Raw genomic sequence first — 14541 nt, forward strand, 5'->3', positions numbered from 1 at the left:
TTCCCCCATTGATTATAGTATAGCCTATTTGACTTTCTAATTATTCTTTATTATGCGGTTCTTAATTTTAAGAGAAAAACTAAAGAAGAAAAATATTTTTAAAAGTGAACTATTTTAATACATCACTTTATAGAATTTAATTGTTCCTGGGTTCATAACAAATAAATGGATTGAAAACTAGTCTCTCATTTGTACAGAAGAAAGTTAACTGCACAGTGAAAGGGAAAAAAATTTTAATGACTTACTAAATTACTTAAAAAGTTGCTTTCACTATAAAACTGTTAGACACATTAATCAGGACTTAGAATCAGATAAGTGGTATCATGTGCTCAAAAATATACCCAATGAATTAAATACCAAAAGAAACAGATATTATCTTTCAGAATTCAATTCAATTTCTCTCTTTTGTATTAAAATCTGAAAGTAATAATCAAGCGGAGAGGAAGGAGACAAGTACTTTACAGATCTCCCAGAAGCACAGTGCTAGAACCTATGTCCTACCATATCTTCAGTCAATTTTTAATGGATGATCACTAAACTACTGCTACTGCTAGTAAACGGCTTGATTTCTTTATATACATATATTAAACTACTATGCATTTCAAAGTGAAATACATAATACTTCTTCCTGAAACAGCCATAATTTGAGCTTCAAGTATTCTTAGAAGCATTTATCTTCCAGAAAAGATGTGGTTTTGATTCCCTCGTGATAAGGTGAATTTCCTTCATTATCTTCAAGCCCTTTGTATATGATGGGATTGAATTCCTTCAAGGTCACTCAAAGTTGTGAAAGCCCTAGAGGATTATTTTGGCACTCTGACTCTCTTATTCTTTGAAACATTTGGCAGTGTATCAGAGCTTCATCAGAGAAAAAAATTAAATCCACAAAATTTATAGGGGAAAAAGTCATAACTGACTATATTTGCCAAGAGAATTGTATTCATTCAAAAAATATTTAGTATGGAGATATGTATCAATTATAGAGTGAAACACTTGGCTCCTATTTTAAATGTTTTATCTATAGCCCACTGGGTATTTATTTATCTTGGTTAAAACTGACATAGGCCTGTGGCTCTCCTAACTTCTGTATTGCATGTAAAATTAAATGAAAATAATTTTTACACATATTAAAACCAACTGTTCTAGATTCTTTCTAAATAAAACTTCCTCCTACTAGCTAACACATTGGTTTCTTTTATTTTTCTTATGATTTTTATTGACATTAAATGTTAACTGCACACTATTATTTAATGACGTTGTAAGTCAACAAAAATTTAAATATTGCCATCTTGTGGTCAGACATTCATATATGTGAAACTGAAAACAATGTCACTTTCCTAAAGAGAGGTATTTACCCTTAAAATCTTACCAAAGATATTTTCCTATCAGGTGAGAAAAATGATCATTTTATTATATACAACATTCTCCAAGGAGACAAAATTTATTTATAATTTTAAGAAATTATAATTTTTTTAAAAAACTAAATTAAATATACAGTCATTGACCATGAATAGTAACAGAATTCAGTAGAAGGACATCAAGTCGGTCCTGATATTATCTTAGAAATGTTCATTTGCTCATATCTATATACTGTCATGATTAATTTTTAAACACAATGAGGAAAGTGTTACAGGTAATTTTCCATAGGATTCTAAGATATAATACTAACACTACTGTACCACTGTTAGGTTTTAAAAAGTGGTCAGGAGGGGCAAGTTCTGAAAAGTTGGAGCAAGAAAGGAACAGAAAACAAGCAGAAAAGTAAAAACCTAAACCTCATATAACATAATCTTAAGCACTTCCTCATTTAGGTCCTCCCCAAACTGCCAAACAGTTACATTTGTAATTATATTGGCATTCAATATATGAGATAAAAAAACACAATTACAAAAGTGAAGAAAAACATTCTACTGCTCAAAATACTCCTAATACTTCTACCTGGACTATAGACAGAAAGTTTTTAAACAGAAGACATCTTAATTTCTACTGCCAAATTTCAGAATTTAGGTTATATAAAATTTAAATGACAAAGAAGCAAGAAGGCAAACTAAGCACAAGGCCAACAGCTTTGCAGAAACACAAAGACAACATCAAATGCCGGGATGCTGACTCAGGATCATTTAGCCACAAAATTTTGGTAATCAAGCAGTACAGAAAAGTTCATTCATATGATAGCATCTAACATGAGTTCTTTGTTCTTTAAGTTGTACCTGTTGATCAAATCACCACACAACATAAATAGCCTTTACAAAGCTCCTTAACAACCATAACCATTGCCTTTATATTATAATTTAAAACAGGCAACTGTGATACAGATACAGACTTATACATAGATAAAAAGACACTGACATTCAATTGTACAAGAACCAAAAGGTAAGATTAAAATAAAAATACTACCTAAGAGTTTTTAAAGTCCATTAGAAATAGTGTTTATTGGCAAAAAGAACTAACAAATATACACTCAAATACAATACCAGATTCTTTATCCCAAAGGGCTAAATCAAAGAAAACAAAAAAAAAACCCTAGAGAATAAAACTTATATAAAAGAATTCTCATTATATATGTGTTCAATTCACAACATATATCAAACTCTTATATTATTACAAGGAAACAAATCTTACCTTGTTGCTGTGAAAGTGAAATATCACATTTATTTCTTACACGTATTAAACGACTTTGAACTGGCTTGTGTTCAACTTGCTTAACATCTTGGTCTTGTTTTTGTTGGTACTGAAGAATTTAAGACATGAAGTCATAATATTATTTTTTAAGTTACTTTAAAAAGATCTGAGCAATTAAATTATTTAGGTGCTTATTATATAAAATTTGAATATCATGCATGCTTTCTAACTACCAAATGGGCAATGGAGTACAGATTACTAAAGAAAAGATATTGCAAATAAAATCTTTCAAAAGATTTGGGTAATATACACAGATTTCAGATATTCAAATCATTTCTATTTTTCCTAGAGAATTCAGAGCTACTTATAAACCAACTATTCTAGATACATACATGATGGATTTAGACAGGATAAAAACTTAATTTGACTGTAAGCACTTCCATATAACCATTTTTGCATAAAATGAAAATCTGCATAATGTACTGCAATTTTCAAAGAGCTTTTATATATAATAACATCACTGAATTCTCACAAGTGTTGAGTAGGTATTGTTACCCTCCTTTGCCATTCAAGAAAAGTACACTCTACCATAAGCCCCATCATCTCTCTTCCTTACTACCACCTAACGAAATTTGAAATTTACAGTAGTCACAAATTCCTTCACAATCACACATTACAAATTGTGATGACTTTAGCCATTTTCTTTCTTCCCTTTCCTGTTTTATGAGCCTAATTATGAATGAGTCTCTCAAAACAACTGTCAGATATAATTTGACAGGAACCTAAAAAGGTATCTCTGAACTCTTAACAACAGATACAAGCAGAGGAGAACCTGAAACACCTGTCCACGTGGACTCAAATGTAACCACGCCAGTTCTGGCAGGTACTTATTTATCTACAGGTAAAAATGAGTAGCTTTAGACTGCAATAATAACAACTAGCCTCACCTCTGGTCTTCTAAGTTTAGAGCCATTAGTCATATAGGTTTCTTCCCTGAAGGAAATATTATGTTGGTGTGTATTTCTAAGATGGGTACTATGACTCTTCTGTGCTGCTTCAATTTAGAACCTTCCTACTGGGTCCCTTCCTCAACCACAGGGATTCAGAGCTGAGTATTGTGGAGCTAAACTGCTTGTGTTCAAATTTGGCTAAGTCATTATGTAGCTTTGACCTTGGGTAAGTTACTTAACCCCCCAGTACCTCAATTTTCTCATTCATCAAATGGGGATGATAATAATAATAACTACCTCAGTAGGCTGTTAAAAGGATTAAATGAGTTAATACATAATGAACTTAGAACAGCCTCTGGCAGAGTAAGCACTATAAACAAGTGTGTGCTAGTATTAGTACTAGCCATATTTCTCTGTTAATAAAGGAAATCTAACATATGAATTTTTTTGAAGCCATTCTTCTGGTAACACTTTGCAGTTTTATTTTAAAACAGGCCAATAATTAAAGGAGAGCAATCTTTCTTTTATTGTTTAGAATATCTTTATTGAGGTATAACTGATAGACAACAATCTACATGTATTTAAAGTGTATCATTTGTTAAGTTTTGACATATGTATATACCCATGAAGTCATCATCACAGTCAAGATAATATGATGAACATATCCACCAAGCTCAAAATAACCTGAATTCCCTCCTATAACTATAGATTAGTTTGCATTTTCTAGAATGCCATGTAAGTGGAATCGTAAGGTATGCACAATTTTGGGGGGCTGGGGGTTCTGGCTTTTTCCCCTCAACACAACTTCTGTGAGAATCATCCATGTCACTGTACGTATCAGTAGTCCATGGCTTTTTTTTTTTTAATAAATTTATTTATTTATTTTTGGCTGCACTGGGTCTTTGCCGCTGTGCGTGGGCTTTCTCTAGTTGCATCGAGCAGGGGCTACTCTTCGTTGCGGTGCATGGGCTTCTCATTGCAGTGGCTTCTCTTGTTGCAGAGCACTGGCTCTAGGAGTGCGAGCTTCAGTAGTTGTGGTGCACGGGCTCAGTAGTTGTGGCTCATGGGCTCTAGAGCGCAGGCTCAGTAGTTGTGGTGCACAGGCTTAGTTGCTCCATGGCATGTGGGATCTTCCTGAGCCAGGGCTCAAACCTGTGACCCCTGCATTGGCAGTCAGATTCTTAACCACTGTGCCACCAGGGAAGTCCGTCCATGGCTTTTGATTGCTAAGTAGTATTCCATCTTATAGATATGCCACAACTTGTACATTCAGCAATTGATGAATATTTATGTTGTTTCCAGTTTGGGGCTACTACCAATAAAGTTGCTATGAACATTCATGTGCAAGCCTTTGCTTAGACATATGTGGTAGTTTCTCTTGGGTAAATAAATACCTAGGAGTGAAATGTCTGGGTCATATGGTAGGTGTACATTTTATCAATACTTTTTCAAGAAATTGCCAAACTGTTTTCCAAAGTGGTTGAATCATTTTACATTCCCAGCCAGCAGCATATGAGAGTTTAAGGGCTCCACACCCTTGCCAAAACTTGGCATGTTAGTCTTTTTAATTTGAGATGTTCTAATGCCTGTGTAGTAGTATTTCATTGTGGTTTTAATTAGCATTTCCCTAACGATTACCGATGTTGAGAATCTTTTTATGTGCTCACTTGCCATCAGTATATCTTCTTTGGGTAAGGTAACTGTCCAAAGATTTTATCCATTTTTTAATTGGATTGTTTGTTTTCTTAATATTGTATTCTGTGAGTTCCTTATATATCCTGCATATAAGCCTTTTACCAGATAAGTGATTTGCAAATATCTTCTCCCAATCTGTAGCTTGTCTTTTCATTCTCTTAACAGTGTGTTTTGAAGAGCAGATGTTCTTATTTTTGATAAGACCAGTTTATTAATTTTTTTTCTTTCATGGATAGTGTTTTTGGTGTCATTTTTGCCTAACCCAAGGTCACAAACAATTTTTTTTTATTACAGAATTAATTAACAGATATTTATTCATTACTAGTTTTTTCCTGATCTTTGCTTGGTCACAGGTTATTAATACTGAACCCTACATAATAGTGTGTTCCATAAGCAATCTTTATTTTATATACTTTTGGCTTTCACCCTCAACACCATGCAATGCAACACAATACCATATCATGATGACTATTTATTGAATAAATTAATCTACAGTGAGATTACACAGATTAAAAAACTGTATTTAATTTAACATGAGCATTTTTTTTTACACCTTGGAGAGTAATTATCCTATTTTTTCAGCACACAAGATTGCATGGGCCATTGGCTTAACTCAGTATGAAATATCTGATGCTTTCATGGTAACACACTTCACAAATTTTAATAGAATAAATATTTATTGAGTACCTATTATGCACAAACTACTAAACTAGATATTGCAGGGGAATATAGAGGTGTAAATGATAATAGCTATCTAACTTGGTAATAGGCATTTTTACATACATTATTTTAATCTTTAATTTAAAGATGAGGAAATTAAGGCTTAGAAAAAGGCTAAGTATGTATTCAAGGTCACAGCTAGAGATTGGATGAGCTAAGATCTATAGCCAGGCTTGAGTTAGTGAAAAAAGGAGGCATGATTTGAGGCTGTCTGACTCCAAAGACTGTGCTCTTGACAGTGTTCTATGCTAAGGCAATATTGTTACAATTCTGATTTAAGTAAAGTACAAGTGCTATTAATTGGATACCTGAGGAAAATCTTCAGCTGCTACTGATAATTTAACATCATCTTCTTGTGTTGTCAGAAGTTTTGTGGGAAGGGCAAGGTGAGGATCTGGCTGCAACTCCAATTCTCCCAAACTCATTGGACCATGACTAGCACATAAATCTTCATAAATATCATCTGTTATCAAGTATGTAAACAAAAAGTTAAAATAAATTATTTCTTAGAAAAAGAAAAATGGGCTAAAATTACCAGTATTTCTTACCTGCTGAATTAGAAATACTTCAACAGAAAATACGTGTCACCAAGCCTTCACTGCAATTAAAACCAAAGCTCACAGAGAATGCAAAAAGTACCTATGTTCAAACAAATCTATGGATTATTCTAAGGTTCCAATCAGCAAGCTGTTCACGCAGTCCACACCCAACACTCACTCCTACACACCAACTCCTAACACTCCAGATTACTTTTTCTATCAATAAGAGTCAATAGAATACTTTCCATCTAAAATGTAATCTTAAATCAAGGGGCAATTTCCTGACTAGAAAATGTTGGTATTGCTTATTTCTGTTCTGGTATTTTTCTTCAAAAGATCAAGCTCCTCTTTTCCTCAACCAAATGGCATCTCAATGAAATCAATAAAAAGAAGACAATAAGAGCAGAGATAAATATTTATCTAATAATATCACTGTACTTTTACATTACATTTTATACTCCAAGCACTTTCACATATATTATCTCGTTTAACTTGAATCTCACAATCATTCTGTAAGGCAGGAGGATACGATAGTTTTATAACTGTCTTTCACTGTAAGGCTCAGGGAAGTTAACTGTCAAAATATCAGAGCTAAGAGGTGAAAAGGAACTAAAATCCTCATCTTTCAACTCCTAGTCACTGTTCCTTATTTCACATTCTTGCTAAATTATTTCTAAGAAAATTGTTTTTCCTAATTAATGGTCACCTTTTAAATGTAGCACAATGCAGTCTCATTTTAATCAGTAGAAGTAGACCTGAAGCACTATACATAAATTGTTTTAAATGAAGTGATATTTTAAAGACCCCACAGGTATTTTCCATTTAAAGGCAGTATGTTGACAATTTCTTAGGTTTAGCAAATAAGCATTCTCTAGTTTTTTTATGTTAATCTATATTTTTAGGTGGGTTTTACATACACTGACTTTTAAGTTTTACCTTTCCAGAATTTGATCTACACAAAACAATTTCTCAAAATTATTACCTGTTTTATTCTCATTTTATTTATAAGATTAATTTAAATAATTGTAATAACATGCATCATTTAGAGCAACCATTGTTCCAAGCCTCATACTGGCCTTTTTATATTCTGATATGGCTTTTTCTATTCCTATGTCACTTTTCCTACATTTTCTTAAGACTGGCAAATGAATTAAGATAAAAGAATTCATACATACATAAAAACTTTTTGTACTGATTATATGATTATATACCTAGAAAGCCCTAGAGTCCCTAGTGAGGAAAAATAATTTTATTAGAAGTAATAAGACAATTTGGTACTATGACTGGATACTAAAAAAATATACAAAAGTCATTGGTTTCTCTCTATATTATGCAATATGCACTTAGAAATAGAAAAAATACTCTTTTACTATAGTGACCAGAACTGTAAAATAATTAAGAAAGGTATAGAAGAAGAAAATGAAGAAAATTATGAAATCTTATTGAAGAGCACAAAACAAGATCTGGACAAATAGTAAAATACATAAAATGTATTTTTATACATACATATAAAAATGTCAATTCTTCCAATATTAATACATAAATTAGCACAATTCCAATCAGGGTGATTTTTAATTGAAAAACATAATTTTAGAGTTTATATGGAAGGATAAATGCCTGAGAATTGTCAAGAAAAGCAGGAATTTTTTTTTTTTTTTTTTGCGGTACGCGGGCCTCTCTCACTGTTGTGGCCTCTCCCGTTGCGGAGCACAGGCTCCAGACGCGCAGGCTCAGCAGCCATGGCTCACAGGCCCAGCCGCTCCGCGGCATGTGGGATTCTCCCGGACCGGGGCACGAACCCGTGTCCCCTGCATCGGCAGGCGTACCCTCAACCACTGCGCCACCAGGGAAGCCCCAGGAAAATTTATTTTAAAAAGTAAACTTGCCCTATCAGATAACAGAATGTACCATAAAGACACAGTAGTCCAATGTGTTTTAGATCCTAAGGAATCTAGAATACTTAGAAAAAAGAATCGAGAAAAAAAAATTCTGAGGTCTATGAGAATTTAATATACAAATTGGTTGATATTTTAATTCAGTAGGAAAAAGATACATAATAATTGGCACAACTGACTACTTACCTGGAAGAAAATCAAGTTGAACTTCTACCTTACACCACTTGTAAAAATAAATTCCAGATAGACTTAAATATAAATATATACTAAATAATGAACTTGCAAAAAGAATCTGAGACTACAGGTATAAGCTTGTATTGGGGGAAACCTAACCATGTGATGAAAACACAGGAAGTATAAACAATGTAAATAATTCTATAAAATTTTTTAAATTATATGGAAAAGAATATAAATAATGTCAATGAACAAAGTACAAATTTGGGAAAAGACATTTGCAATACAGATGATAGAAAATATCTAAAATACAGAAATAGTTCTTACAAAGTTACAAGAAAAACTTAGAACCTAACAGACAGGGGGAGAACTTAAGTAGGTAATTCACAGAAGAGCAAATACAAATAGCCAACAAACAAACTCAGCAGTAGTCAGCCATATCTTTATACTTTAACTGACAAAAATAAAAATAGTAGTAAACACAATTTCTGGAAGGGATATAGAGGGAAGGTTGTAATATATTACTAATAAAAATAAATTAGTTTAAATTTTTAAGACAGCAACTTGGTGTATCTATTTTAAATTTTTAAATATATTTTCCCTTGGGCCCAGTAACTACTTCTGGGAAACTATTCCCTAAATATAAAATGCAGCAATATGTTAGGATACACATGTGTGAATATTTACTTTAGCACTGTTTATAGTAGGGGTGAAATGATAATAAAGTAAATATTCATCAACAGAGCAATGACTGAATACATTATCGGAAATCCATACTAAAAGTGGATAAAAAGTCAATAAAAAAGATGAATTTAAGCACTACTACTTGACCTCGAGTAATTTCTGCAGGGTTTACTGGGTGAAAACAAAATGCAGGCGAGTGTGCATGACACAATCTCAACTTGTAAAATAACAACAAATACACACACATCGTATGTACCTATCATGTATACTGTGTGTGTGTGTGTATATAATTATTATATATGCATAAGGGGAAAAAAACAGGAAGGTTACATACCAGAATCTTAACACGAGTTAAGGCATAAAGTGGGACAGGAGAAAATGTGAGGAGGAGGGGTAGATGAAGAGCACTCAAAAAGAGTCTATAACTTAAAGTAATATATGACATAATCGTATTTTATTTTTATGTAAAATGATATGTGGCTGATGTATGGGTGTAAAGAAAAAAGTTAATTGAAAAGGACACAAAGGGGCTTCCCTGGCGGCACAGTGGTTGAGAGTCCGCCTGCCGATGCAGGGGATATGGGTTTGTGCCCTGGTCCAGGAAGAGCCCACATGCCACGGAGCGGCTGGACCCAAGATTGTGATAAAAGAAGAAAAAAATTAAATATAGAAACAAAGCAAGTGTATAATCAAACATCTCCCAAAAGCATTAAAAGTGCATAATAGCTTTCAGCTCATATGACACCCTATCACTTAACCTATATTTACTGACTACGCAACATACTCTGCTAGATGACAGAGCTATGACAGTGGACAAGATAAAGTCTCCATTTTCAAGTGAGATTACAAATCAGTGTGATAAGAGCAACATTAGGCAGGTGACATTAGAGGACTACACAGAGAGCATATTTGACGGTACCTAACCCAGTGATAAGGGATCAGGAAAGGATTCCATGACAGCAATCACAACAATGTTGAACTTGCTGTGTCACTTCTAAAAAGTATGCTCATTGAGTGTTATGTACGTTAGTTAGCCCTTTGTAAGAGAGACACTTAAAGTATTGTTCCATTCAAGACAAATTTAATTAACCATAATTTAAAATCCCTAATTTTACTCTTCTAGAATCTTACTGCTTTGAAAAAGCAACCATGGTAGACTTTCAGAGAAGACTAAGTCTGCTTGAATTGCCAGTGCCAGCAGCAGCTTTGGTTCTTGACTGTCTAATAAATTATTCCATTTGTATGAAACCCAAAGGTACCTCAAATTCCACATAGATGAAACCCCACTCATTCTTATTTCTTCCTAATTCTGTCTTTCCTCCAGAATCCCTCCCTCCCTCAGTGAATGGAAATACCATCTACCCAATCATTCTAGCCAAAAACCTGGAGTCATCTTAGACCCTCCCTTCTTTTGCACCTCTCATATTCAACTAAGTCTTGTCCACTCTCCTCCTCAAATGTCTCTCAAGTCTCCCTTTTCATATTTCTTCGCTGCTGAATAATGTCTCACCAGGTTGACTTTAATAACTGTCTAAGCCAGAGGCTCCTTGCCTCCAGTCTTAATCCTCTGCAATCTATCCATCACACTGCACCTCACATGATCTTGCTAAATAAAAGGCAAATATGATCATGTCACTCATTTACATACAATCTTTAATGGATCTGTGAATATCACAAAACATTCAGAATTGACAGAAATTCAAGACTGAATTTTCCATGGGCATAAATATAAAGTAAGATTGGAATTACTTTCCATTTTGTACACAAACGAATCTCTACTGTCTTAGAGTAAATTGAAAAACCACTTGATATTATATCCCCTTGTCTCATTGCATATTCTGCCTTGGAGGTTTCTCTCACACTTACTACACAGCAAACATCTTTTCATCATTGAGAACTCATTTCAAGTTAGCTCCTCACACATGAAGTCTTCCTTTTTTTTTTTTTTTTTTTTTTGGTACGCGGGCGTCTCACTATTGTGGCCTCTCCCTCTGCGGAGCACAGGCTCCGGACGTGCCGGCTCAGAGGCCATGGCTCACGGGCCCAGCCGCTCCGCGGCATGTGGGATCCTCCCGGACTGGGGCACGAACCCGTGTCCCCTGCATCGGCAGGCGGACACTCAACCACTGTGCCACCAGGGAAGCCCCATGAAGTCTTTCTTGATTGCCCTCCCCAGTTACAACTGACCTGTACTCCCATCCCCTATGGACTGCTTCACAATAACTACAGTAATTTATTGCATGTTTTTGCCTTCTCTCTACTACTTCTACTAGAGAAAATATTCATTATGGATAAGGCCTTACCAGGTTTTATATTCCTACGACCTAGACCATGCTTAGAGCAGAGCAAGCACTCAAAAAAATATTTTCTGAATAAGTAAATGAATAAACTGGAACGTGCTTATCACACTTCATCATCTGGCTGATTCCTCTAAGATTCAGTTTCACATTGGCTCTTGTGGGAAACCTTCTCTGAGCTCTCATGTGTGGGCTGTTCCTCCTCTGCACTCCCAAAGCAGTCTGTGTTGTGCATTAATCACACAATATTAAAATTGCTGTCTCATATTCTTCTACACGAGTTTGTAAACTTCCTTGAGAGCAGATGTCTATTACCTCTGCATCTCAAGACCCTAATATTGTACTAATATATTGGTACCGAGTACACAGTAGGTACTCAATACAAGTTTTCTGAGTAAATGAAGAGCTATAATTGGTAGTAAGTCCCAGAGTCCTCACAGTTTGTTCAAAATACCAGTTTACACTTTAGGGTTCTCGAGACAATTCTTTAAACCTTATTTAGCAGCTTTTTGTTACTCAACGCAACATGAAAGCCTCAGAATTAGAAACACTGATAGGGGACTATAGGTTGCAAATAGGATGCTTTCTGAAAATGAGCAGGGGTGGGGACAGGCAAGGTAAGAATAGCTGAGCCTCTGTAAACAAAGTTACTAAAAATCAACATGAAAGGCATGAGATTAGCCAGTAGCAGAAACAGTGATACACTGGGACTCATTCTTCTGCAGTAAACATAATGTAACAAAATACTTAAAGCAAGAGGAACAAACTAGCTCTCTATAGGCACCTTCCTTTTAAGCAACTGTGGATAGTTTCTGGTTCCATTAAATACATTTGAGAAGGTACTGATATTTTTACATTCTCCAAGCATTATTAAAGATAGTAACAGTTACCATGTGCCAAGCACAGTACTAACTACTTTATGTGCATTGTCACCTACTACCCACCCCTAATAACCTTAGGAGGTAGATATTGTTTCTGGTAAGCAGCCTGCACGACGGTCCCCTAACATCTGGGTCCTGGTATTCACACCTGTCTGCAGTCCCCTACAATAATATTCCAGGATTGGTCTGTGTTATCAACAGAATGTGGCAGAAGTAATGGCATGTCACTTCTGAGACTAGGTTATAAAAGACATCGTGGTTTCCATCTTGGTTGTTCACTTTCTCTCAGATCATCCACTCTGGGAAAAGCCAGCTGCCATGTCATGACAGCTCTATAGAAAGGTTCCAGTAATGAGGAACTGAGGCATCTTGCCAGCAGCCATGTGAGTGAGCTTGGAAAATAGATCCTCCAACCCTAGCTGAAGCCCTCATATGACTGCAGGTCTAGCCAACAGCTTGACTACACCTTCATGAGAGATCCTGAGAACCATGCAGCTAAGCTACTCCCAGATTCATAACTTTCAGAAATGTGTGAGCTAATAAATGTTTGCTGTCTTCATCTGCTAAATTTTGGGGTAATTTGTTACATAGCAATAGGTAACATACATTAATATTATCCCCACTTGATAGATGAAGAAACTTGGGCTCAGAAAGATTGTTACTTGCCCAAAAATACAGAGCTGGAATTCAAACTGATTTCTGAAACTCCAAAAGCTCAAGCTCTTAGCCACTCTGTCATACTGACCCATCTATATGCTCAATCTTACGCCACATCACTTATTATTTTTAACAATTAAATTAAATAAATATCTATAGTGTGCCTACAATTAAAAATGAACTGTACTATAGGTAATCTGCTAGGTGATACCAGGGTATAAGGAGGGGCTAAACAGGGTATATCCTCATGGATTTTATTCTATAACATTTATTATTTATTTATTTTTATTTTCTGTAACAATTTAACAAGTACCTCTTTGTTCGCCAACTACCAAGTAGCTCTCAAGTGATCTGCGAGAGCCATCTAGTGTCAATTCTATTTAATTGCACTCTGCACGGTTAGCTGGATACAAATATAGAAGTCATATTTTAATGCCACTTTGAATACTAATTTTTAAAAATGTAAAAAAATTAATACTCTTACTATGTGCATAAAATAAATAATTCAAATATTAATTTACATTCATTCCCATAGAAAATTCAGTCTTGAATGTCTCTCAGTTCTGAATGATAAGGTGTTCACTCATACTCTGTCTGTGCCAATGTTTTTCTAACTTCCAGCATCTCCTCTTCTAACTTCTGGCAAATCTGCATACCTCCAGAAGTTCTTTCCATTTAAGAAAATGCAGCAATGGGCATGAGAAAATCAATAACTGAGAATATAGTTGATCCTCCTTAATCTGAAGATTCCATTTCTGCAAATTCACCTATCTGATAAAATTTATTTGTAACCCTGAAATCAATACTCACAGCACGTTCGCAGTCGTTTGTGGACGTGTAGAGCAGCAGAAACCTGAATCACCCTACACACACTTCAACAGATGAGGTTGAACACGGTGCTGCTCTGCTTTCTTATCAGCTCTTACACCGTGAACAAGTGTTCTTTTTCGCTGTCTATTTAGTGACACATTTTTGAACTCTTTGTTGATTTTGTGGGTGTTTAAAATGGCCCCCAAACATAGTGCAGAAGTGCTCTCTAGTGTACCTAAGTGCAAGAAGGCTGCGATGAGCCTTAGAGAAAAAATATATGTTTTAGATAAGTTTCATTCAGGAATGAGTTAAGTGCTGTTGGCCGTGAGATTCAATGTTAATGAATCAACAATATATATTAAATAAGTGTCCTTAAATAGAAACACACATAAAACAAAGTTATGTATTGATCAACTGTCAAAAATGTTATAATCAGAGGCTCACAGGAACCTAACCTTGTATTTCCCCTAGAAGCAGTGGCTCAGTATTTGCTAATTCAATGTTTCTGGTGACTCTATAGGACATAAGTACTATAGATAATGAAAATCAACTACATATGCTAGAAATTGGTATTCTCTATTCTACTCTTATTCCCAAAGTGTTACAGCAGAAAGTTT

General features: G+C 34.8%; 1 protein-coding gene across 10 annotated transcripts in view; it reads right to left on the reverse strand.

The window, feature by feature from the left end:
• KIAA0586 (KIAA0586 ortholog) overlaps window positions 1–14541 on the reverse strand; it is a 125367-nt gene that overhangs the window by 27484 nt on the left and 83342 nt on the right. For all 10 annotated transcript variants that reach the window (XM_024731470.1, XM_024731465.1, XM_024731467.1 and 7 more), the window contains 2 exons: window positions 6296–6450; window positions 2623–2731 (listed from right to left, as the gene is read on the reverse strand). In XM_024731470.1, the coding sequence (XP_024587238.1) occupies window positions 2623–2731; window positions 6296–6450 (264 nt within the window). The remainder of the gene's footprint in view (window positions 1–2622; window positions 2732–6295; window positions 6451–14541) is intronic.

This window comes from Neophocaena asiaeorientalis, unplaced genomic scaffold (assembly GCF_003031525.2).
Source record: "Neophocaena asiaeorientalis asiaeorientalis breed wild unplaced genomic scaffold, Neophocaena_asiaeorientalis_V1.1 scaffold603, whole genome shotgun sequence".
Taxonomy (NCBI): Eukaryota; Metazoa; Chordata; class Mammalia; order Artiodactyla; family Phocoenidae; genus Neophocaena; species Neophocaena asiaeorientalis.